At 36.8% G+C, this 27,990-nt stretch overlaps 1 protein-coding gene across 16 annotated transcripts in view; it reads right to left on the reverse strand.

Moving 5' to 3' along the window:
• Positions 1 to 27,990, reverse strand: part of ZNF711 (zinc finger protein 711) — a 58,948-nt gene that overhangs the window by 13,246 nt on the left and 17,712 nt on the right. For 7 of the 16 annotated variants that reach the window (XM_052813461.1, XM_052813463.1, XM_052813462.1 and 4 more), the window contains 8 exons: positions 24,992 to 25,096; positions 22,901 to 23,431; positions 15,515 to 15,673; positions 11,956 to 12,102; positions 11,216 to 11,353; positions 9,764 to 9,811; positions 9,043 to 9,186; positions 5,750 to 8,574 (listed from right to left, as the gene is read on the reverse strand). In XM_052813461.1, the coding sequence (XP_052669421.1) occupies positions 7,397 to 8,574; positions 9,043 to 9,186; positions 9,764 to 9,811; positions 11,216 to 11,353; positions 11,956 to 12,102; positions 15,515 to 15,673; positions 22,901 to 23,431; positions 24,992 to 25,070 (2,424 nt within the window). In that variant the 5' untranslated portion in view covers positions 25,071 to 25,096 and the 3' untranslated portion in view covers positions 5,750 to 7,396. The other 9 variants (XR_008239089.1, XR_008239087.1, XR_008239091.1 and 6 more) reach the window with 9 other exon arrangements.

Genomic DNA, 27,990 nt, shown 5'->3' on the forward strand with positions numbered 1-27,990 from the left:
CAGTCCTCCACTCAGTTAATGCTGGGATGTCAAAGATGACCTCTTGCTCTTCGTAACAGGGAAGAAGAGCCAAGTGTAAAACCTGCTGCTCTGTGAGTATGTCCAGCCTAAGACAGGCCTGCAGTTTCAGAAGCCTAGTAAGAGTCTGCACCATCAAATGACATCACTTTAGCCTAGCTCTGTAGAAAGAGGTTTTAATTAAATATCCTTGTCTGAATGAGGAGTGCCTTGCCCCTCTGAAATCAATAATTACTAGATTCTAAAATAATCCCCTTATTTCTGTACAGCAGTTAGATACAAGGTACATATACACACAGAGTTAACACACTAATGACACAAAATGGTGTCAAAGTGTATTCTATCCTGAGAAATAATTTAGTTACACTGTCATCTAATGACTTTTCACCTTTGGTGACCTAAACGATAAAAAGAAAAGAGGAAGAACACCACATTTGTTTAATGTCGCCACACTGTTATCTGTGCAGTTATCCCAACTGAAGGACACAAAGTAATTTGCTGACTTACGGTGGTCTTGGCCGTGGTCTCAGCTGGGCTTGACTAGTTGGAAGCATTGCACAAAGAGCTCGGAAGAAGCTACGAACAGTAGAAACAGGAATTAGTTATTAATGGACATACTCTTACTGTGCACTCACGTCAGCCATTGCAAGGGTTGTACAGTGCATTTACTAACCACTACTCCATCCAGTAACACCAACCACTGTTTAACTCTGTATGACTTAAGACCACGTAATAGCGTAACACAAGCAGTGAACGCCCTTAAAGGACGGAAACACGAAGGCTCTGAACACAGAGCTGCTAGGCATGGTGTTATAATCTCATGACAAAGGCTGTGATTAGGCAAATGAACTGCTTTGCATATACAGCTGGCATTATGATAAATTTGAAAACGCCGTGATTGTTCCCCATACTTGAAGAGATGGGTGACGTACAACCTATTTAGAAAAAGCCCAGTTCGCTCATCAGGAAAGACAGATGTCAATACTGTATTGTGTAGCAAGGATCAGCTTCTCTAAGGCTTGTCAGAGTATTTTAAGGCTTCCATACACTGTAAATGCTACAGAGCTGATGGTCGTAACAACACATTTTACTCACAGATAACATGAAGCAATAGATACCTGTCAAAAAGCTGAATTAGACTAGTAGATGAAACATGATGGCCATTTGGGGCTGGTTTTGTTTTCAAACCAGATTTATTTAAAAAGCAAATTTAGTATTTTTTATTATAAAAGTATACGTTACTTGCTGTAGTCTCAGCTATTGCCTCTTTTCTGTTGAACTTAAACTGATTTACCTAACATTGTTTCTGCTGGAGTTTACAGAAACACATTTTTCTCATTTACTCATCTCTGTAAATGCTAGATATCACTCTAGTTATAGAAAGTATACTTTAGATAATTTTTCACCTCCATTTCAGGGTAGGTCTGCTAGACTTCTACATTTTTTCAGAAACAAATTAGAAAAAGCAAAGACAGCATTTACTTCATATATTTACAACAACAGACTGTCTTTATCAATAGTGTTATTAAACAAACCCTCACTGCCTGCACAGAGCTGATAGCATGCAGAGTTTCTTGTTCTGACACTGAAAAGCAGGAGAAAATTCTCTCCTGGTTTCTATTCCCGACTCTACCACACAACTCAGTACGCAATGTGGAACAGTTTCTCTGCCTCAGCTGTGAAATAAAAGCCAAACAGAGCCCACTGACACCTCTGGCATTCTGTCTCAAGGGTCGACACAGACTTTGAATACTACATCAAGGTAACTTACCTTTACCTTGAGAGTACTCTGCTGCTGTTCTTCCGTATTTTCTCTCTCAATTTCATTACCTTTAATTGTGGGCATTTGAAACCTGAGGAAAGGAAAATACAGATGACGATCAAGACATGAATCACCTTTAACTGCTCCTGGCTTTTGGGAGTTCTTAGTCTGTCATTCAAACAACAACAAAAATGCAGTAAACAAATCTGATGTTTTAGAGCAACCCTTCCACACGTTTGTGAAACTCACTGCTTGCTCAAGCAACCACGATGTGTTTGTACATCACACACAGCACCATGGGAGCAGGCAGAGGAGAAACCCAAACACAGTGAAGAACAGCTGAACTTCCTCAATGCTGTGCGCCCAGGTAGTGAACAGCTTTACAGCACACGTCACCTTTCCTACTCCTGGTATTGCGGGGTGGCATCCTACCATAAACGCTGGGAAAGGTAGCTGACCCTGTCAGTGTTGCTGCAGGGACAGATTTGGAACAATTTGACAAGCAAGAACTGGTTTTTAGTTTCAGCAAAACAGCTCGAAGCCCTTGCTGAAAATGGCAAAAGACAGGACATACGTAAACTTTGCTAAGGAAAGTACGTATGCACGAAAGATATCATGTCTACTAAAGAGTACCTTTAAAAGAACAGAGATCATGCAACTTCACAACAACGATGGGAGATACCAGTCAGAATTTTCAGGACAAGTAATAAAATACAATACCACCAACTTTTATCATTCAATTCAACATTTAAGTCAGAACACTTGCAAGGCTTACAGGTGGTAGTGTCTCTCCTTCACTTGTTTCCTACCATCACTTTGAAAATGAATAAGCAGGACCTGCCTGTAGAGCACTTCATCCCATCCTAAAGGCTTCATCAGTTTGGGTAACAGAAGGCGGTTTGCTGCCAGCTCAGGGGAGGGAGCCAGGCAGGGCAGAAGTACAGACTATACAAAGCAGGGATCTGTGGAAGTACTGAGATACAAATTTTACTGTCGTTTGACATGAAGCATTTTTAAAATCATGACACCTCCATGGTAATAATACAACAGCCCTCACAAATTCTCTTAAATATTTACTGGGAAAGTGCACTGAAAAGAATCTAGGAACTGTGCCTCAAACTGCTGAGGATTCAGGTGAAGTTTTATTCTTACATTTCAGAAGAGTAAAAATGCCACTTCCTAGTAAAATCTTTTGTTAAGAATACCAGCTGACCACTTGCTTTAATACAGAATTTCAGTTACTGGGGAAACATGGTTGGAAGGCAAAAAAAAAAAAAAAAAAGGAAAAAAAAAGGTTCTACCAGTCTTATCTTCTGTTGGATGAATACATGCACAAGATGTATATAAAAAGATCCTGAATTACTCAAACATACACAAAGTAAGAGCACTGCATATAATCCTCTCAGGTTCCTCTTTGCCTAGCAGGCACATTCTTTTATTTTCCTTTCCCTAACTCCAACTTTTACGTCCTTTCCTCCACAACACCAATGTCACACCTGCAACACATTGCACAGGCCTTTTCTTGTCAATTCCTTCCTCCTTCCATCCATCACAAGATTCCTTTTTTTTTTTTAAACCACCAGAGCCCTCCTAACATCTTCAAACCCCTCCTTTGCCTATTCATCATCCAGCTTGGGCACACAGTTACAAGAAGCCTCGACATCTGCACCTATACAGAAAGACGTCAGTACTGGAAGAAGGAGCAGAAGCACTGGTGGGAATTTTGAACTACCCAACACCACGTTAAGTCCAGCCTCAGTCATAAACATCTAAGCAGCACTGGACAGAACCAGCAAAGGGCCAAGTAGAAGCACACACTCTCCCAGCGGTATCATAAGCTACTGAATTTTAAAACCACTGCTCAAGCAAAAAGTCCGACAAACTTATTTTTTTAAACTGTTTGAAATTTAACAGCATATGGGTAGTAAACCATTAACCTTAACACTGCGTGGGTTAAGTCTTAAGGCTTTTCCTCTCTTTGACAGACCTTGTTTCCACAGTCTTTTCTTCTTAGCTAGGTTTCATTGTCCATACGCTGCCAAGAGAAGAGACAAACAATTAATATAAAGAAAGAACCATTCAAAATGCTAATGCAGTAAGCCAACCAAAGAAGAGTGGTACCTCATCTTGAGACTTCACATTGGACAATGCCACCTGTAACCATCCTGGCAAGTTCAAACCCTCAAGTTTCTCCACCCAGCCATCACAAAAAGCAGGGCTCACGGACAGAAGATGGTACCAGTCTGCACCTGCTTCAAGCCCTACACACTTTCCCGTATTTGTACCTTAGCTGATAATAACCAACTACGGTTGCTGTTTTTCCAACCACTATCCTCTCCCTCACATCTTGAAAAACACGGTCCTCACAGATTATAATGTTTCAAACGGTATGTCCTTTTTTTCCTCATTAAAAAGAAATCTCATTAGGTGGACTTACAGAGTGTTAAACCTCAGCACCAATTTCAACTTCTGTAATACAAAGTTACAAAACTTAATCATTCTATTTAATAGAATGATGAAGCTGTAAATGAATTAAACTTTTATCCAGCATCCACCATACACCTTCTGCTATCATTGAATATGTTAAAAAAACTTCTGTGCCCTTTACGGTATGTAGTTTTAGGGCAAGAAAAAAACAGATGCAATAGAAAATCAAGGTAACGAAACTGATGCCCCACAGCGTACCATGCTCTTCAGAACAGTAGGTACCACTCACCGACTCTGAACTAAACAACCAAACTAAACAATAGTCTTACTCCAAACAACTGTTCATCACAGAATTAGCCCACATATGTAATTTTAAGCTATCACGATATGTAAAGGTCAAAGCCTTTCACTGCACTTCTCAGAAGAAACACTACTGTTATCCTCAAATATACTTTGTAAAATGTAAACGTTAATATAGTTCACCAGTAAATACCAAGTATGAATAATAAAAGGTATCAAAACATGATCTGAATGCAATGCTTAAAAGCATCATGTCCACATTTCATACCGCTGTCTAAAATGCTGGCTCTCCAGAAGTTTAACTTCTGCCATTTCAAGCCCCCACATCCTGTTCTGTACCCCTCGAACTGTGAGGGACTCATAGACAATGTGGGATTAAGTCTTTCTACAAAGCTGGCTATAGAAAACGTTTAAAATACTCAAGTACCTGATTATTCTGTCCATCTGTAAGGTGGAAAAATGAGCCAGCACCGATGTGTGCTTTGTCACAGAGTCAGAATGATCATCTTCAGTCTGCTATGAAGAAACTCCTTCAGTCTATGTATTCAATACAACGTTCAGGAATAAAGCATTAAAATTGTCAAAAAAAGCACAACTTTAATCTCTAAGATTTTTTGGAATGCTACGGCCTCCTCCTTTGATTGCTGGGCATACAAAAAAGTAGTATAAACAAACAGATGAATAGGTTCATGTCTGCATCATTTCTGGTTTTTAGTACAAAACCTCTGAGTTCACTGGCTAAAAGCCTGTTGGAAAACCTTGATGAAGAGTTCATTTAATATCGCACTCTCTTCTTAAGTTTTTAATCTATTACTGATGTAATAATTCAAGCATTCTAGAAAGAGAGGGAAATTAAGATAGCAATATTTTTAGTATTTCATTTTGCAAGCTGTTCTTATTACACAGATAAATAAGACAAAACCTACCTGGCTTTTCCCAAAACATGTGAGAAGTTTTATGTTCTCTTTACTTAAAGGAAAAAATTTCAAAGGAATGTCAGTATCACGTTTGATAGTTATTTTAGAAGTAAGCACAAATACATTACCTGTAACTTAAAAGAGTTAGTCAAATAAACCCACAACACTCTCCCTTCAATAGTCTGATAAATATACCTCAAGCAACCTGTTTACTTGTAATGTTATTACATATTAATTAGTGAATAATGTAATTAAAAATATCTGGCAAATTTACACAGAATGAGACTTTCCTAAACACCATAAATGAAAAGCAAACTCCAAAATATTTGGAGTGCAAGAGATGCGTTTTATTGTATGCCCGTTACGATGAGTAACACATTTAGAAATAATAATCCCACATAACAGTGACAATCTTATTTTACAGCGTGTACATCATTTTTTACAGCCACATAAAACACGTATTTTTCTAAGAGATTTCCCAAATTTAACTTTCTGAAGTTTAGAAATATAAAAAAAATTTATTCTCAAGGAACTGATTCTCATCTGGTGCAAAAACAAAACATGAACATTATCTGAAACACAAAGCCACAATATAGCATGAAGTTACAATTTATCATGTGAACAGCTGTGTGCAAACATGAAGCAACTAAAAAAGTAAAAAATACACATTATATGCATAACATTTATGAACAGGTTTTTCATTAAATAGCCCTAGACCAGCTTGTTATATTAAGCGCCATTTGATTTGCAGCATGCTAACACAAAGCATTGTTTAAAGGGATGCATATTTTAAATGTATACACTGTAAACTGAAGATCCACCTCCAAACTCTAGTGGCAGCATATTTTTCTGGTTAAATACTGCATATATACTTTCTTACAGATTGAAAATGCATGTTTATAGTATGGTATAGATTTTTTTTTTTTAAAGAATTGATTAAAAGGTGCAATTTTATGTCTATATTGAAAATTTCATATTAGGAGGTAGGACAATAATAGTCATACCTTTTAAGAACACTGCCCTAAAGAACTTCTAAGTACTTTGAATTTTAATTAAAAAACCCTACATTTTTCAACTTTGTTTTTAATATTCTTTTTAGAGAACATTTTAAAGTAGCAAGAAAAAAAATGAGTGTTGAGTCACAACACTACGAGCTGCATCCATTTTATCCTTAAAAAAAAAAAGTCAAAGTTAATTTTGTCGTATGTGCCATACTGAACAACATTCAATTGTAGTTTCAGATAAAAAAGGGAAATTATATACATATACATCTTTAACCCTAGCACCAGAACACCACCTTTGAGATCATAACATAATGCTATATTTTAAACATCATATCCTGCAATAAAATAGGTTAGCAGCTTTGAAAACCATTAAAAAATTACTTGTTGGACCTAAACTAATAAAGGAAACGAAAAAGTTTCCCATATGAAATGTTAAAACAAAAAAAACAAACAAAAAAAAAGGGACAAACCCCCCCAAATTTGACCAGTTCTGGAATTTAATTTCCAGGCACGATTTAAAAACGTTATGATCAAGTGACTGACTAACACTCTCCTTTCAAAACTGCACAGGAAGTTAGACTCAGTTGCCTTTGCAAACAATTTGTAAATAACCCCACCATATATCTGAACTGTTTTCATATTGGAGACAAATGCTGTTACTGACAAAATGGGTAACACAACCATCTTTGTTTTGTCTTCTATAGCTTAACAATGTGTAACACTATTAATTTGAAGACATTCATCCATCTTTCTGCATTCTATAGTGCTCTTTAGGTTCTGATAAGCAACAATCATAGGGCTATGAGATCCCCTGTCAACCCTAATACTTTTAAGACTTTTAATACAAAGAATGTAAAGTTATGATTTAATATCAAGCTTTGAAACCAGGAGAAACAGTTCATGAGATTTTTTTTTTCCCCAATTAGCATATCACAGTTTCTAAATTGCTTCCTTCTTGAGATCATATATTACATTATGGCCTCTTTGTGGTGCCTCATTATATGCTGATTTTTTTCAGATGGTCTACGGAATCCCTTTTTGCAATACTCACACCTATGTGGATAGTCTTTTGTGTGTATTGATATTACATGTCGCTTAAAGCCTGACGCATCCGTAGTGCTATATTCACAATATTGGCATTGATAAACTTTTCTTCCACTGTGGGTCTTCATGTGCTTCTTAAGTTCATTTTGCTGCCTAAATCCTCTTTTACATCTTTTGCATTTAAAAGGCAGGTCCTTGGTGTGAACTGAGAGGATATGCCCACTAAGTACAAAAGGATCTGATGTTTTAAAGTCACAGTGTCTACACTGATGTATCTTTTTACCTTTATGGGTTTCACTATGCTTTTTGAGCTCAGATGGACGATGGAAGCCTTTTTCACATACCTCGCATTTGTGGGGAAAATCCTTTGTGTGAACTGAAATAATGTGTCGCTTCAGGTCACTTGAATTGGTGCTCTTATGGTCACAGTGTGGACACTGATGAGTCTTATGCCCTTGAAATAATTCTGTGTGCTGCTGCAGTTCTTTTTCATCTGTAAACGCCTGGGGACAGTGCTCACATTTAAATGGCAAATCAGTCCCGTGTTTGGTTTTGATGTGAGTTTTCAGATTGGACTGATCAGCACACCTGAAGACACAGTGCTGACACTGGTATGGCTTTTCCCCAGTGTGGGTCCTCATATGCTTTTTCAGCTCTGATGGATGACGGAATCCTTTCCCACACTCCACACAGACATGAGGGAAGTTCTTACTATGAACTGCAAGTAGATGTCTATTGAGTAGTCCCTGCTCTGCAGTTTCATAGTCACAATATTTGCACTTGTGTAGCTTAGGCTCCTTGTCCCTCAATATTAGTTTATTAGAACTCAATGGGCTCGCTTCTCTGTATCTTCTTGTATATTCTGTAAACTCATGGGTTTTATCAACTTTATTTATAAGTTTATGGCTTTCCAGATGATTGTGGAAACTTACTTTTTTGTTAGTTGTAAAGTCACAGTCTGTACACTGGTATTTCTTCTTAATCATATGATCTGGATGATTCTTCATATGCCTTTTCAAGAATCCTCTGGATTTAAATTTTTTCCCACAAATATGACAAGGGTAAACTGTTAAGGGCTGTCCATCAGGACCTATTATAACAGCTGTTTTTAAACAAACAAAAACAAGTTATGAAGGAAACAAATTTACTGATTAAGAAGTTTTAAATCAGCCAACTGCTGTTCAGATTCATGCACTTACACTTGCAGCAGACAGAGAATGGTTCAGTAGTTTAAAAACAACCAATCCACAGCACCTATAGTTTATATAGTTTGTTTTAGAAACTGCTCAAACAGATCAGTAATATCATATGTGCAGTGAATATATCCACGATTACTTTTTAGTAGCTTGCAAACTTCAAATGAATTGCATCAGCCCTACGTGTACTGACTTTGAATGGTAAAAACTATTACATTTTCTATGCACAGAATTGGAGGGGGAAGGACACAGGAAATACGCAAATCATAATTTATATTTTTTAATTCTGCACCAGCTTAAAAAAAAAAAAAAAAAGGAATAGTACAGGAGTAAGTGCCACTCCATGACAATATGCATAACCATACAGTGTTTACCTGTTTGCCATTGCCTGGCCTCTCCTCTCCTCCTTTTCTTGGTTTTTTGTTTTAGCACTCTATTAGTGCTAATGCTATCACAAATCTGCAGGTATTGTGTTGCATTACCGTTTTTGTTTTCTAATCGTGTATCCAAGTTATTTCCTAGAAACAAAAATTAGACACCATAAAAAATCTTAAACAACTTTTTTCTTTGGGACTGATGACTGGAATTGCACAGCAGCATATCTACTTTTTTAAAAAAAAATATTGCCCATTCCTCTACAATGAACATATATAAAAAAGATATATAAAACACTACCTATCTTTGCTGGCAAAAGTAAAGAATATAATTGTTTAAACATTGACTAATTCTCAAATATATTCCTTGATTTCTTGTAATTCTCAAGACATTAATTTCTGATCAGTTATGCTGATTGTTTCCTTTTATTTAACTTGGTTTTACTTCTTAACAACTGCATTATCTCTTTTCTGACTACAAAACTATACTAAAAACCCTGGCAGATCCTCCCAACTTCCCCACCCACTCTGAAGGCCTACAACACATCTAGGATTGTTCTCATTTCAAAATAGTAGAGAAAGACTGTGGAGTCCTTCAATATATACTTTATGGATAATTTTTTGCATTCACTGATTAGGAGAACTGACACATAAATGTATGTATTTTCAGAGACAGCAAGTTAGTTTTAATGCTGTACCAAGCACAGTTACATATTCTTACCTGCCGCTTGACCATCTTCGTATCTTCTGGGTAGCCTTCTTTCATCTCCTGCAGAAAATGGTATTTTAGTCATTATAAATTAAAATTCTTTTTAAAGACTATGGCTTTGAAAGTCTGATAGAGAGAAAGCTAACTTAGCTAATAAGTAACAGCTTAACTCTATCCAAACTGAGATGTGCAGTTCCCAATCAGTTCAGTATTTTGTTAACTATGAGCCCCAGGAAATAAAGTCACATCTATGAACAGTTAATATCCACTAAAGTTGTGTTTGCATGCTTACCATGCTGACTGTCTTTCCTGCTTTTCATAATTAATATGCTTGTTTCTGCAAACCTTTAACCTTATATATAACCTCAGATACCAATCCAGAAACGAGGTTATCTGAAATCCAGAATTTGTTCTTGAGATCGAAGTACTTTATCTTTCTGGAGTAGAACTAGGCAGATAAGAAGACTTGCACCTTATCAGCTGCTCAGCACTCATCTATATGAGGCACTACAAAGTTCTGGCAGATGTAGAAGTAACACCTTAAGAGTATATTCCTCATTTTGGACTGAAAGTGTTTACTGCTACGTGACAAGGGTCCGTGGTTCTAAACCACTTTATCAGCCCAACTAATGTGCTCAGAAACATTACACCAATGAATTTTAACTAACTTGCTTACTTAATTACAACATAAACCATGGATGACCTGATACCCTCTTAATATACACATAATATGCCAAAATCCAAAAAAATAATATGAAATGCAAGAATATTCAGAATTTGCAATATATGCTGATAAGACACTTCTAGTATTTGAAGCATGGCTGCAGAGAACAAATTACTTTTTTTCTTTTTGTTTCTAACCTGAAGCACTAACAGGCTTAAACCAGGTATATAAACTGAAATTATTAGGAACATGTTTACAAATTTATTGCTACTACTCCCTTTTTCGAGTTTTTTCCCCTTCCTCCTAGCTTATGTAAAATACTTAAGGCTATTCTTGTAAGATCTTCAACGGCCAACCTAAATAACCATTAAAACCCATGCATTCTGTACATCTGAGCTGGAATCAAGTTCTAAAAGCTTTCCTTTCTACTTCACAAAACTCAACATATAGCAATCCATTCATTGTATGCAAGACAATCAACTACTAAAGTAATCTGTAACTGTTTGACAGGCCAGCATTGGAAAAAACCCACCAATGTAAAAATGGAATTGTTTTCTTCATATTGAACTGAAAAAAGCCTAAGGACCTTATGTGTAAAAAGGTCATGAATGATGTCAAAATAATTTTTCACATCATTTCATCAACTCCACTAACTGACACTGCTAAAAGATCAGAAGGAGCTGTTTCCAAACCCCTAGGACAAGGTGAGAGATCATCACATTTGCACAGAGATTCTGAAAGCTAGATTTGGGAGAAAATAATGGAAGGTATTTTCAGAAAATAAGCATACAGATTCCTACCATAAGCAGCAGCCCAAGCAACAGGGACAAAAGTTTTATTCACGCCAGAGTCTTCAAGCTGTGTGTCTGGAAGTGATGTAGCTTCTTCTTCACCTACAATAACTTCCATATAAACTTCATCTGCTATTTCAGCACAGCCTGGATTAAAGGAGAAGAATGAATCTTTAATTTTATTCTGCTCATCCTAAATTTTCCTTCGTTTAATTTGCTCTCACTCTGATTGATACCCGCTATAAATTACTTTTCTTCCTTTGGCATTTAGAACCACCCCTTCCCTCAGGGGATCATTGTTTATTCAGACATTCCTTAAAGAGAGAAAACACATATCAATAAATATAAATCCAAAACAAATACCAACATAAATTCAAATATACAATCTTATAAACTTGTAACTGATGACATTCATTTGCCACTTTGCCAGAAAGCTGATTAAACAAGGCAATTCAGAGTAGGAAAACAGAAAAATGAGGAATTTGACTAACCTCATTAACTTCACCCATGGACATGTTAAATTTAATATAAATAATGAAATGATTGCATACAGTATGCACAAAGTGCATTTATCCACATCACTTTAAAATAATTATAGCCTGCTTTTTATTTTTAGAGAAGATGAGCTTAGTTTTCTACCACTTCAGGCTGAAGAATCCTTCAGAAAAATTAAGGAAGTCCTTGAGCATGATGTTTATATTGTTGTACAAAACAGCATGAGAAACAAAAATGTTTCTTATTATGCTTACTAATATCTTCATCTTCCTGAGAAGAGTCCTTAACAGCCATGTAAACCATTTTTTCTCGCTGCATTCTACCAACACCTCCTTGTTCAATTACTCCAGCTACAGAATGTCCATTGTGAAAGTCACTCTCTGTGACAATTTCTGTCCCACCTTTAACAAAAAGAAGTTAAACGCATAAAGTAAATGTAAACAAAGCCACTGTTAAGATGAATTCAGATCTAAGTATTTTTTTTCTTATTTGCAACAAAGGTATTTAATAAAACTCTAATTAAATATTTTTACATCCATGCCTGTCATAAAATCATGCAAGTTTAATACTCTGGAGCAGATAAGGAAAAAGGTCTCTCAGTGTGTCCTGATAAATTCAAGGCTGAACAATCACTACCAAGAAGGATCAAGAGCATTTCATGCATGCTAGCAGTGAACTCGGGTGCAACTGGAAACATACACCTGCCCATGCCCACCAAAACAATGACTGTAATTCTAATCTTGCTCCAAACACAGCCTTTAAATTTTCTCTTGAGATGTGAACACCTAATTCTTATCCCTTTTTCTCTCCCCAAATCCTATTTACTCACCTTGCAAAAACTGATTCTTAGGTAATTTTTCCTACAAAGATTCTAATGTGTATGTCCCACAGTCATTACACGGGATTGAGTAGTAATTTACACTGGGGTTACACTTCTCAAACCATGAGAGAGCGAATGTTACTGCCAATTACTTCAACAAGAAGAACATTATCTAGAAAGAAAGACTAGCAGGGGTGTAAGGTGCCGCACCGAATCCCTGGAGACAACACAATCTGAAGAGTAACAGTTGGAAAGAAGGAAATGAGAACAACTGCCCACACGGTCCTGCTCCAGGTAACTGACAAGCTTTGCCCCACTGACTTACTTGAACAGAGGCAAAAGAACAAGTTCCAACCTGGAACGTGATACTGATGCTTGAGTCAGAAAGAGGTGGCAGATAAATATTGATGCTTAGTCTTCCATGCATCTCAGGGACTGAACAGTGAGTAGAGAAGCTGCAGATTATGGCAGAACAAGCTAACACCTGATATACCAAGAGTCCTTGTTTGCTACTTTGAATGGTCCTGAAGGAAAATACTCAGCTAGGCGGTTGAGTCCAAATCAAATACATTGATCCATCACTCCCTGTTAAGTGTTTTGTAAATAGGAGACTTTGCCAAACATCCTTCTTCCAGCCAAACAGAAGCAGCTCTCTCACTACAATCAAAATGTGGAATTTCGTTTTCCCAAGCTAGACAAAAACCGAGATAATATTAAAATCCCTGGGACGGGTGATGTCTCTATGGAATACAGCGTACGGAGACCTTCATGCTTTGGAAGGCAATGGTGGCCAAAATGGCCAACTAAGATAGCAGGTACCCCTATCAGCCAGACAACACAAAACAGATCACAAGGAAGCAAGGAGAAAGACTTCAGAAATTTAGAAATTTGGTCATTATGACAGTTTGGAACAGGTAAGGTAATTCTGAAGAATTCAAAGAGAAATAATCTCCATTGCAAGGTACATAACCTGCGATTATACGTATCATGTAAAATGGCAGAAGATGCTGCCTGAACGCCTGCACAGGAAATCTCTTCCATATCGACAGTCAAAAACAAACTTTCCTTTTAGTCATTGATCCTCAGTTTATATTTAGTATATGTATGTGTGTATGCCAAAACTACAGGTAATTTTTAATACTTATTTTTATACTTTAAGTTTTACTTTTCCACATTTATGACAAAACAAAAGTGATTTTGTCACCCAAGCCTATTTTTGTAATTTTTGTCAAAAGTGGCTTTGCCAGGACATTTATCAGAGTAACTAGACTGCAATGCAAATGGGTGACACTTAAGAACAGCCCTCCACCCCACCTCCATGTACAAAAAGATCAAGAGACTACTGCTAATGGGTAAACTTGAATCTCGGATATTCTTTGTGAAGACTGTGATCTCAGTTTCTGTATTCCTTAATGCTGAGCAGCAAACGTACATTACCAATCCAATCAGCTCTTTCCAAGCAGAAGCACTCACCAGTAATGAACGGGGTAATCTGCACGACTACCTCATGGCTATATCACAAGCACTCAGAGTAGCTCACGAGAACATCCCTGCTGTAAATTAGTTTTCAGCCAGAAGAGATTTTGATTCTTCCTGCTGCTGCATTAGCGGTCTGTCCATCAAGACTTCCTCCCAGAGGAAGAAACCGTATTTCAAGAACAGGGCCTGGCAATTCACGTAGGAACTGGCAGATGAAACAGATGTCACAATAGATAAGGGATGTCAAGATGGTGCTTCTCTAGATCCTTTCCCCATGGTCTTAGGAAGCACATGGTCTTCACAACCTCTTTCTCATACTTGAAAGGAATTAAAGATCAAATACTGAAAATCCCAGGGCCTCAATGAAATACTCACTAACCTTCAGCCGAATCAGATACTGTCTATTCCAAATAGGACAGCAAAACATGTAAAGTTACTTTGGCAACCTTGTGAAGGACTTGATTAATAGGCTCCAAAATCTACACTGTATCATCCTGCAAAAGATACAAAGCAACTCATAAGACAGTCTGAACTAATACTGAACCTACCCTGTGAGAGAAAACAAAGACAACTGCCCTATTAGCTAGCAGTCTGATCATCCCTGGAACAATCCTTTTCTGCCATTAACTTGAGCTGAAAAGATGACTTGTTTCTCAGAGAAGGAAAATAAAGGCATCATACAGCTGAAAATTTCCTGAAGTAGCAGTTCAAGCCACTTGAAAAACAGCACCAGGATTGTTACTAATTGGAGGACTTTGCTGATCTAATCCATAGTTCTGTCTAAAGTTTGAGATTTTCACAGCATAGCCAGGCCAATGCTACCGGTCTATGGGAGATAAACTCCTTTCTCTACTCAATGAAGAACCGAGTCGGGCTGATTTGCCCTGTGAATGGCCCTAGGGCTCCAGGCCAGATACGTTCCAGTGAGGCAGAGTTTCAGTGCCTAAATGCAAAGGGTAAAGTGGAATGAGCCAGAGGTTTCAGCTCTGAAAACAACTGTAAGGGGAACTCTGCTTTTACAGGTTACGAAGAACAGAACACGGGTTAGCTGTACATCCATTTGCAAAGCACCTGGAAGTGCTGGTCTATCCCTTGCAAAAGAGAACTGCAGAGCAGTTCTGAGTTTCTTGATTAGGTTTGGAAATGACTGTATGACTAAAGCCCCAGCAATTTTCCCCTCTCTCTGCATCAAGGCTACCAAAGACTGTTCAATGAGCGGAATCCACTCTAAAGGCTTTTCTGTGCTGACAGTCTTGCAACATCAGAGAAAAGCAGCAGCTGACACTCAACCACTTCTACATTTGGGCTTTGGTTGTCTGAAAATAATTACTGCTAATCAGAAAAGAACTTGAGACTAATACACACCCAGTATTTACTGCATATGGGCAGCCTCCACAAATGTCACATTCTAAAAAACATTCCAGCCAGTGGATTACATGAAATTAAGAACAACAAACAAAAAGACCCTGAAATACTTCATACTACTGGAAGAATACACAGAACTTAAAAGGTACCTATTTCGACATCATCTTCAGCTTCAGCTTTAAATATGTATACTTTGATAACTTCTGAACCAAAACCGTCATCTTTAGCAACATCATCATTTGTCACCTCAGTACTGATTTTCAAGGGAGTGCTTCCTATATGGTCCAATTTTTCTCCAACATCATCCACTGTAAAGAGAAGAGAGTAATAATGAGGTTCAAACACGCTTTTTAAAAGTCAAAGTAATCAGTAGCATGATTTTCTCCACTATTATCCCCATACATAGTAAAGGTTTGTATTCATAAATGGCCTTTACGAAACAGTTCATCTCAAGATACTTAAGAGATTCTAGAAGTTCAGTACTCATTTTACTGCAACTCAGGAAACACAGCAAGAATTACAGAATGAAGAACACAAGAGGGAGCTTGTCATCAAAGAGAACATGGGAATTGGTTAATTCTGAAACTATGACACTTAGAAAGCAAAAATGTATCAGTAAGTAAAATTAAACATCTATCCAGAAGTGTTATAAATTAAAGCAGAATTGCCTGCTGCAGCCTAAGAGTCCCAAAAAGTTTCACTACTTTAAGATACTAGTGACTTAAAATTTAGTAGCTGAAGCTTTTATGAAGAGTGATGACTCAGAGTATATTCCCAATGAAAGAAGTGTGCATCAAAAATTTGACTACTTCTTCACCCTAAAAGAAATTATGGTTTTATCCACTTTATCACTTGAAAACATATAAATTAATGAAGATAATTGTATAGTATACAGCATTAAAAGATGCAGTGACAATAAATCTAAATACTACTATGTGAAACTGACTTCTCATTCTTTATGTATGCAACTTAGTCACTCCGATTATTTGGTCTGTATATTCAAAATGCTCATTTTATTTATACAACAAAAATTACATTCAAACTATTAAAAGTGTAGAAGTAACACTATTTTGGTAAAAAGGGTATTCACATAGATATCCATATATATACCCCAAATTGCCAATACGAAGGCCACTGAACTAAGCATCTTTCTAACATATGTATTGCCAACACACTTCTCTCAGTGGATAAAATTAGCTCCTGTGCAGATGGCCAACACAAACCTGTGCAATGCTCAACACCCACTGAAGTCCGCTAAATAGAGAAGAACTCCACAAAATGTAGACAAAATCTGAATTAAATACATTGCAGGGATATAACAATTTACTGCATACATAACATTAAAATACGTGCATACGAGGTTAAAAAAAAAATCTTTGAAATTAATATTAAAGTGACAGTAGCGTTTCATGACTAAGAAGAGAGTCTACTCAATGCGGACACGGAGGGCTCTGATTACTGAGGAAAGGATGGCTTACCTCGGGATGGCTGCAGCGGTTCCCAATCCCCCTCTAAGTTTCCTGCCCTCAGTGCAGTGATGACTGCTCTTGAAGAGCTGCTTTTAACTACTTCAGGCTACAGCCTGGTGTACTGAGGTAAACTGGAGTTAGTTTAAGCTTTTCTTAATACTCCAGGCAGTCATGCGAAGTGGTTCAGAACATGCTGGAAAAGGAGCAGATGCCTTTCCCGCAGCAGGGTGGGAATCCACCACAGCAATCCCAAACTAAGCTCTTCCCGCTCACGGACAGGATTCCACGGAAACACCTATCCAACTAACACCGCTTTTCATCCCTACATTGAGGAACCTTATTTCCATTTCAGAAATCTTGGACTGCATCAGAAGAGTATAGAAGTTATTGAGGACAGAACTAGATATAATGTAGGTAAGTACAAGTAAGTACTTGATTTCATTTTAGAACCTCTGAAAGTTATATATTTTGATGAAAATTAAACAGAAAACATTAAAAAAATGCTATGTTTTAGCTGTTTCTTTTTGTAAATAAGAGATTAATTGCATTGCTGAAAAAATATCAAACTTGGATCAGTAGAAAAAAAAATAAAATTTCCTCAGGAAAAGAGTTTTTGTTTTTTAATAAAAAACATTCTACATCTCTAATAACATCAACGCCAGCAACAACATCACCTTAATCTGTTAGAATCTGATGTACTGCATGGCATTGACGTTACCTTGCAGGACAATTAGAACACTAAGAGTACGAACACCACAGATGAGAAAGCCACAACAGAGAACTTGGCATATTCCTTTGACACTTAAGTTTACCAGCATCAGGTTATTAGTACATCTTTATATCCAGTATGGGAGTGTTACTGCATCTACTAATGGAAATTTTTTATGCTGCCAGAATGGAGTTATTAGAAGAGAGGATTATGCATCCTCTACTAACAGGAAAAGGTAAGATGCTAAAAGATACTTATATTGGAAAAAGTATTTCCATACATTTACTACGTCTGAATTTCTTAAAGACCATTTTGTTTTCTGCATGGCTTTTAACATTTATAGAAGTTTCTGATCCATATTCTTCGAAACCATACACATATGTTTAATCTTAGTACAATGAACATTACCACTGCATGTATAAGTCTTTGAAGGACTGGAGGTAACTAATAGTACAAGGCAGGAGTGATTATATATATAGCTGTATGACTAGACGTGCTGCCAAAATGCAGAAAGAATATTTAAAGGCTGGGTGGAAGAAATCAGTAATTGTAAGGCTGTTACTGTAATTTTAGAATTGGTAGGTGGTAGTAAAGTTATTTTCAGATCTGCAACTCAAGCAACACCAACTTTTTCTAAACTCATAAATTTTATAAACATAACACATTATCAGTTTAACATAGAAAATAAGTATTTCCGTACTGGAAGGTTATTTAACAACAGCAACTTCCAACTGAACAGTGGAGTAAGCACATATATGTGATAAGAAGTTTTCTTTATGCCAAAAATTTCCAACTACTCAACTAATATTGGGTGACAATGACTGTACACCACTATGTATCTGGTGAAACAACAGAAGAAAAAACCCACAGAATTTAGATAGTTGCCTTACCAGGACATCGATTGCAATACAACAAAGATTACACAAAGAAAAAAAAAAAAGAGCAATTTTTGAAGTTTACAGATGTTGTAAGAATAAATATTCTCAGCCAAAAATATGAAGTAAAATACATGGATTTAGCATGTACACTCACATGCTGTGTTTTACCATTTCAAGTAAAGCCCCCGAATTTTCAATATCCTTTAAAAAATAGGCAGCCCTGTCTTAGGGGAGCAAACTTACAACATTATTTTTAAAATTAGTGGTTACTCCCACACCATCAACCATCCTGTGTATTTTCAGAGATCTTCAGTGTCTACAGTTTAAGATAAAGTAATGGAAAAATATCACGAAGCCTGTGTATTCAGGGCCTCTGGAATCACTTTTCTAAAAAAGCAAAAGTGTAATACAACAAAATTTGAAAAATATAAACTGGACTGAGAAAATGATACTGATATAGACTGTCATTTGTAAGATGTTGCCTTTTGTTTCAAATACTTCAACAACAAAAGACACTGAATCGACAATTGCTATTGCTTAAATTGCTCTCTTATATGAAGTAAATTTCACCGTTTCAATCTATTTTTTAAACACATTTAGATAAGGGGACAACAATCAACCCAGCAGGACATGTAATCTTTGTCAAGTTCCAAAATATTATGACTTTTTTTAAAAAACAGATCATGAAAATATTCTGTTGTCTAAGTAATATGACTTCAATCACAGACTGCCAACCCATCAGTGCTAAATTATCTGATGACTTTTCCCAGTGATAGTTCTCAGGAACAGGAATGCTTACTTTATGTCAATGGCATATGAAAGTGTCTTCCAGATCTGACTCATCCACCAGAAGCACTACATATTATTATCTCGTCACTTAAAATTAACTGAAAAAACACAACAGAGAACCTTTATAAATATATGCTGAATCCTCCTGAATAAACAAGGTTTAAAGGAAAACTCAGCACACTTCCAACTTCCAACTTACCTTACTTCGCTGTTTTCAGGTGTGTGATGTCCAGATTCACCGTGGATTGCCAGCTCCCAATTCATGTGATGCCTCAGCATGCACTATGCTGGTGATATCACACCCACCATAGGAGCCCATAGGGATAACATGAGGGCAAGATAAGTCCCGTGGTTTTACAATTTTTCATATTTTTCTAATGTCTGATATACTTATTTTATATCCCATAGGTTACAATATAGGAGTATTAATATTAAAATGTTTAGCAAATTACGTAACACTGTATTGTAATATACTAAAAAGGAGGTGGTGGTGGAACAGTACCTTACCCCTAAAGGCCAGCTCCAGTGTTGTTCTTTGGTGGGTATGAGGTCACCAACATAGTGCATGCAGGGCCAACACACAGATCGGGAGCTGGCAATCCGCTGTGGGTCTGAATATCGCAAACCTGAAAAACAAAAAAGGGTACGCTTTAAGCTACACGTGTGCTAACTCCTCCCTGGCAAAATGGGATGTACTGTTCATAATTTTCCCACCTCAGTATGAGATGGATTGGGTTCATGATCACATCATATACATTCATTTTGTATTAATTTCCTTTTTAACAAGTCCCTCTTAAACAGGTATTCTGGAAATTTAGAACAAGGGATCATGCATATCCCATGGCATACGTTGTGAACATATCAAAAAAAAGATTTTTAAGTCTTACAAGGCTGATTTTAAAAAGCTGAATTCATCTGCACTGAGATAGCAGAGTGGTGATAATCTTCTAGTGAAAATTTCCAATTACAAAATCATATGCAGCTAGTTTACAGAACTATCAAGACAAACTTAGTATTTTCCAAACAGTATTTACACAAAAATATAATTACCAATAGCGTATAAAATATCTACATGGGAACGTCATCTTAAAACGGTGAAAAAACACCTTTCAGTATATTTAAACTGTAACTCCCAATAAAAGAGTAAGATAAGTTAAAATTCCACACTCAGCTCAGCTTCACACCCTAAAATGTAGTATTTTAGAAGTTCCCAAAATGTGTTCCACAGAACAGCTAGTGGTATTCCCTAAGGGCATTATCTGTCATTTTATGTAAAGTCCCCCCTTTTTCAATGCTAAATTTCATTAAAAGACAGCTAATTATTTTGAGAATCTTTAAAACTATCATTTTGACGTGATTTACATTATAAAAAAGTCCAACAGTCCTACATATACACCCCAAAAGAAGTATCATAAAATTAACTTTCTACAATATTTACTGAACATTTTAAGTAAATAAAAAGAGTTTTAAACTGCTTGATAAACTGAAGCATTTATCTATTCTACACAATACCGCATCTTGAATACCGTGTTCAGTTTTGGTCCCCTCACTACAAGAAAGACACTGAGGTGCTGGAGCGTGCCCAGAGAAGGGCAACGAAGCTGGTGAAGGGTCTAGAGAACAACTCTTATGAGGAGTGGCTGAGGGAACTGGGGTTGTCTGGAGAAAAGGAGGCTGAGGGGAGACCTTACTGCTTTCTACAACTACCTGTAAGGAGGTTGTAGCGAGGTGGGGGTCGGTCTCTTCTCCCATGTAACAAGCAATAGGACAAGAGGAAATGGCCTCAAGTTGCACCAGGGGAAGTTTAGATTGGATATTAGGAAAAATATCTTCACCAAAAGGTTTGTCAAGCACTGGAACAGGCTGCCCAGGGAACTGGTGGAGTCACCATCCCTGGAGGTATTTAAAAGATGTGTGGATGTGGCACTTAGGGACATGGTTTAGTGGCGGACTTGGCAGTGTTAGCTTAACGGTTGGACTCAATGATGATCTTAAAGGTCCTGTCCAATCTAAATGACTCTATGACTGCCTTAATTTATCTAAAATGATTACTTAAAACAAAATTCCAGATTAATATGTAGCTTCCAACAGTGACTATTCAGGCATATCATGATTATACATACATATAAAATCTAATTTGCCGAAAACTATGTCTCAAAGGGGCTTCGAAACATTGCAAAAGCCACTGGTAGGCTTAGGAACACCTGACAAAACTGTAAACATATCAGACACAGCTGGGGTCATCAAGTAACTGCTCCTGAAAGTTTAAGATACTCTGGTCTAAGTGCAGTGATCATCATTATCAACCACACTTATCTATCTTAGAAGGAATTTGAAAATGACTTTACTTACAATTACAAAGGTGCAGTTGGAAATACCGCAGTTACAGAATACAACTCATCATAAGTACTCTGTCAGAAAGGAGGAATTTTTTCAATGAAACAACTGACTGCAAAAATGGTGTTCCTTTATTTACAAACACAGAAATTCTTCTGTTGTAGGTCTAATTTGCTTTTAGACTGAGGGTTTTTTGGTTCTTCTTCCAAAAAAACTTTTTTGACTCCTGTTAGTGACATATGGCATTACAGTAATGACAGAATGATGAAAAAAAAAAAAAAAAATCATTGCTGTCCATCCTACACTGAACAAAAAATAAATACAAAATATATATTTTGCATATGGGACATAAATGCTATGAAATATTGAAATCTTTATAATCACTAATCAGTCATGTCCTCTGTCTTGAAATTTTTAATAAATGCGGCTTGCTGTGAACAGATTGACACTTTGACACACTTGGCATTGCCTTTTTTTTTAAACATACTGCTTCTGACTAAATAAAATCTGTTTTGACCTACTCACATTTCATTAACTAATTTGGGGAAGTCAAAAATCTAAAATGAATTACCATACATTTTATCAAATACGTGTAACAATAAAAACTGGTATCTTGAGTATAATTTAACCACTGAAGATACATAATATACCTAAGGTCCTTTCAGTAGCTCTCACTCAACAAGTAGTATAGGACAATACAGTTTCCTCACAGTTGAATGCTGTGTGGAAACTTGAAATGGGCAGCCACTTTCTAGTGTTAGAGCGCCAACCAATTAATGCGCACAATGCCTTAATGTCAAGTTCAGTCCAGAACAGCACAACATACAATAAAATGCCTATTATAATTTTTAATACAGCTAAACAAACAATATTTTGTGGACACATAAAACTTTATGAGTCAGATACCTTAAAAACCTATTTCTTTGTTGGATTCTATTGACTAAACCCAGCATGTTATTTTTACATGAATCTACATATGTAATGTAGTAATCTACATAGTAATATACCTGTGTATTTAAAAAAAAAAAAGGTATTATACTCAAAATATGTGGAATGTTTAACTTCCCAATGTGTTCTTCTCAATTTTCAGGAATATCTACTTTCAGAAACACAAACATACACATTCATTCACTCAACAGCATGAATGTCATTCTCCTTCTTGCTGTATCAGCAATAATGGATTTTTCATCAAGAAAACCCAAATCCAGACACCAAAAATTAACTGGGCAACAGACTACTATTTGAGACTTCCAGTACAGAATGCAGCAAGAGTCAAGTTATAGTACCTTCTCCCCACCAGACCACTTCTACTTCAGATAATCTCCTGTTTATATCTACCTTTGTTTAACTTACAAGATATCATTAAGTAGTCTTCAGATGTACTCTTGCCATCATCATCGTCTTCTGTTTTTATAGTCACTGTGGAGCCAGGAACAGTACCAGCTGCTTGAATGACTGCTTCAGAATCTGAGTTCGTTACAAGAACTTCTTCTGAAACCATTGTAGGAGAGTTGGCTCCTGACACAGAGTCTTGCACCACATGCTCCAAATGTCCATCAGGACCCGTGACAAGGTCAGCCACAAAAACCTGATCAGGAACTCTAACAGTTTCTGTTATTAGATCAGAAGTCAAAACATGATCACTGGTATCTAAAGCTTCTTCAATAGCAACATCAGCTTCCAAAACAGAATCGGGAACAATTACACCTTCTGTTACAACATCAGTTTCAGTGATGATGTCAGGTCCTTGGACAACTTCAGCAGCTAAGCCATGATCAAGAGTTATTCCATCATCAGTAACAACATCAGAAACTAGGACAGCTTCGGGGACTGATACAACAATATGGTCTCCATCAATATGAGCAGTGCCAGCCATTCCAGCCACTATGAAACAATTATGAATGAGGAGAAAAACGTTAAAATTATTGCATTAGCAATTAGTTTAGATAAGGAACGGAATAATTTTATAGATAAGTTAAACACAGATGTACAAATCTGTTACTTTTCAACAATCCACATTTTGCATTTCACCCAATAAAGACTACCCAAAGCAGCCTGTATTCTTTAAATTAAGAAAAACAAAACATGCCACTTCTTTAAGACACAATGTGGAGTTTGCCCCCAGTTTAGGTTTTACAATGCCAATACGTTAAAAACTACAGGCCAGTTTGCAATTTCACCTTTTTTTAAAGTCCAGTTAGAAAACGTTTGACTACAGTAGCAGTTTGAACCTTCACAGAATTCTTGCATGATACTGGAAGTATGGCAATAATACATTAATTGCTGTTACAATAAAAGGACTCTCGTCCTTTAGACTGCATGGGCCTTGATAAAAATAAATACTCAGTTGTATGCAATATTTATAGAACAATTTCCAACAACTTGCCACGTTGCAACGAATGACTAGAAGCAGAAACCTGTTTTTCATTAACAGACTTGACTGGCGAGTCATATTTGCAGACTACTTTTCTATACATAAAAAAGAATGCACACATAAATAGCAGTTTTAATGAATAAAACACTCAAGAAAATGGTTGTTATCAGAATAAAAAAAAAATTAAAATTATTCAGCATTGTATTGCAAATGCAATTATTTTGGTACACTCTGAAGAGTACTAATTCATGTTAGAACAAAGACACGCTCCTTCCCAATACTTGAGAAGGTCACCTCCTGCCATAATGCAGAAATGGAGACCCACAAAGAAGAGACTGGAGATTTCTTGCTGTCCCTTCTCTAAACCTTCAAAAATTGCTGAGGTTATTTAGCACTGCCACCAAAAGAAACAGTATTCATTTTAAAAAAAAGTCCAATTTAGAAACAAGTTTTCTTACATCAGTGCAGTCCCAGGACTGATGATCCTGACAGAAGACTTCTAAGCACATGTGAACATGCAGATTCAGCTAAATCTGTAAATTGTTGCCTACATAGTAAGTTATCTGTTGTCACACAGACAAAAATACTATTTCCCACCACATATACTGAAATACCCTGAAGGAGAACTGGAGATAGTGATCAAGGTAAGCACACAAGAGCTCGGATATTGTTTGCATCCTGTACTGGATGTTATTTACATCTCCTGTATGTTGGGAGATGTAACAACCAGTCAATGTCATTTCAAGAAGCACATGCACCACAAAACTGCTGAACTCCCGAAAACATTTTCTATCTCATCTAGAGCACTTTGGGCCACAGACTGTACTTCCCTTTTTTTTTTTTCTTCCAGAATTACTTCAATATTTTAGAATAAGTGACTATTTCAAGATCAGCAACTAAAGTATACAAAGACATACACACATTAAATTTTGAATTTTCTCAAAAAAAGTCATGCAAGTAGCATTATTATGTTGGTCAACTCTACATCTTGATATAATTTATAAACATATAGCAAAACCCAGAAAAAAGTCTTGATTTTATTCATTATTTTTAATAGTTAAAATGTTTACCAAAATCCTGCATAATCATAGTGTGAGGCATTTTGGATTCTTGTGTTTGCAGTCCAAGACTTCCACCACCTGGATCCATATTCAGCTAAGTTCATTCACAAATAACTGCAATAAAAGCAAAATCATAATTTATATTGAACAGTGTTATTGCATTGATTAGCTTTACTGGATTAATGTGTCACACTGACAAACACAGAAAAGTATTTATTCAAAAATTCAAGAAAAAAGCATGCAGTACTTCATAGAATTTGCTTTGCTTTATTCTTTTGTTTTTATATTTTTTTGACCTAAAATCCTGAAAATGTTTCCATCCATAAGTAGCCCTCCAGTAATCAAGAATTACACATGCGAGTGAAACCAAACAAGTCAGTAATTCTTGGTCAGGACTTAAAAGGGGGTTTTATGTGTTTGGTTACTGCTTAGCCTAGAACAGTTCTGTTTATATTCTGTAGAATTTAACTGGAAAGTGCTTTCTAGTTACCTTCAGCATGCAGAGGTACAGACTTCAACATTACATTATTTCTAGGAGCAGTAAGCACAAGAAATGCCTAAACCTTCAATTTCCCCACTGCAAACTGAACATTAAAATAGTTTTGCAGTTTTATGAGACTATCTCCATAGGGTGACACCTCACTGACTGACAGTAAAGATCTCACCTGCAATACCAGCAGTAGCATCAGGCCATAGTAACAAAACAATATAACAAACACGTTAGTAAGCAACTGAACCTAGTTACAGGTAACTTATTATCTAGAAGCAGAAACTTTGTCAAGAAGCAAGTTAACTTTGTCTTAAACAAACTGTAGCTGTCTGTAGAAGCAAGAAATACAAGTCGGCCTTCAAGGGCGCACACGTGCTATTACTAACTACATAATATATATATATATATCTCGCATAAATACCATAATAACACATATTAGCAACTACGCACGAAGAAGTCACCTTTGCTCTATCCCTGTCTGTATATGCTCTTTAACTAATTATCAAGACTGGTGATTACAGATGTGTGGAGCTGCATCGAAGAAAGATCAGAATTGCATTGGGAGTATCAGTTTTCCAGATTCTTTCATAATTTTGTATCTATCAGGTATTTCAAAACAAATTTTAATGTGTAAATTTAATTCAACATTGTTTAATTATAGGTAAGTTTTGAAAAAGTTGCATAGTGCACTAAACTTACAAGAACAAAAGTGCTGAACCTGATTTTCTCTTCCAGCGGTTGTGTATGAACCCCTCTATATCATTAAAAAAAGTCTGACAAAAGGCCTGGTACAACATTTAATGAGCCCTCAGTTAGATTTGCATGCACAGTGCAGAACTACCCATTATAACAGGCAACAGCTAAGCGTAAGAAAGGCCAGCTTATTTCAACATCTCCATTGCCATGATACTTACTGAAAAAGCAACAGTGCTCAACAGACTTCTGTGCTGACACCTCTATTTACCATTCCAGCGTTAGGACTGTATTATGCATATTGGTTGACATTTTATTTCAAAACTGTCAGCTTATTCTAGAAATGTCATCTTCCAACACTGTCCCTTCTGTGCTGCCTCATTTCCGCTGCCAGGGAAAAGCTGGTCCTATGCAGCTATCTGCCATATCCCTCTAATAGAAAACTGATCCTTTAAAGCTTCTGATAGAACAGACCCGCGAACTCTTTGTCAACTCCCCACCGTTATCCTTCAGTGTTACTTCTTTAGCTTCATTTTCTTTCTTTTCTTGTGTTTTTGACAACTACTTTCTTGCTTTGGCTCTTCTAATTCCCCTTAATGCTTAGGGGCTTCTGTTTCCCGAGTTCTCTTTTGTCAGACTTGCCTATTTTCCTCAATCTTTTAAAATTACACCAGTTCCTCAAACCTTGCCACACAGCCATGCCAGTTTTACTCTTGAGTTTTACTTCTGAGATTCTCGCGTTCATTAAAATGCAATTCCAATTACATCCAAGAATTTTCACACATGGAGAGTAAATGTTGAGCTTCTCACTAAACTCAGTTTTACCAAGATCTCCATTTCTGGTATCTTATCTGTCTTGAGGATGCTGAATCTCCTTCATAAGGTACAGCTACACAAGCTTGCTTTCAGAGAAGAAGAAAGCATGTAACATCTCTTTGACAGCGTTTCCATAAAATACAAGAGAGAAGGATAAATTAGCATTCCTCCATGCTATTTGCATTGCTACTAAGCATTAAAGTGTAGGGATTTTGAATTATTTTGCAATTTGCTGCAACCCAAAAGACTTTTACACAAGTTCTCAGCGCAGATGAAGTGACTCCATAGAAGCAGCCACAGGAGTATACAGAGACCAAGCCTTCCACAGGTGAAAAATCGCTGCTGCACAAGACTAAAATCTTGTACTTTCTTGCCCCCTCATACCCAAGAATTGGAAACAAGTGACAGTATCACACAGAAGACGAAGAGTTTTAGGAGTTGTGGGAAGGGAACGCAGAATAAGAGCTCAGGTCAGAACCACCTGGAACTGGGTGGTGCAGAGTTGAATAGGAAGCACAAATGCTTTTAAGAGCAAGTCTCGGAAAGACGGTACTTCTTCTGTTGTAGTACCAACCTTGATTTTGCTCTTCTGAATCTCATAAAAAGTTGACCCCTACCCTACCGCAAGAATTTGTTTAGGTCTGTGCACTTAAATCCAAAATATGACAGAACCTTCAAGTACTTTGTGATACAACATATTTGACAACCCTACTGCAATGAAACATACGAAGCAGCATTAAGAGGTAACATAGTCAAGCAAGGCAAATAATAAAATAAGCCAAGCTGTAAGAATAAATGGCTTAAGCGCCTGAAATTGCTGAGATACCTCTAAGCCAGAATCAAGGGCCCCAGAAAGAGCCAGGACCTAATGCAACTCACACTATCGCACTAATCCAGAAGTAAACTAAACTTTGCAGTAGACATGACATTAATCTCTCTTAAAACATGAAGCTCTATCAATAACAGGCACTAGGGTCCACAGTAAAGGACCCTAAAAACCAAACAGATC

This window comes from Harpia harpyja, chromosome 18 (assembly GCF_026419915.1).
Source record: "Harpia harpyja isolate bHarHar1 chromosome 18, bHarHar1 primary haplotype, whole genome shotgun sequence".
Classification (NCBI taxonomy): Eukaryota; Metazoa; Chordata; class Aves; order Accipitriformes; family Accipitridae; genus Harpia; species Harpia harpyja.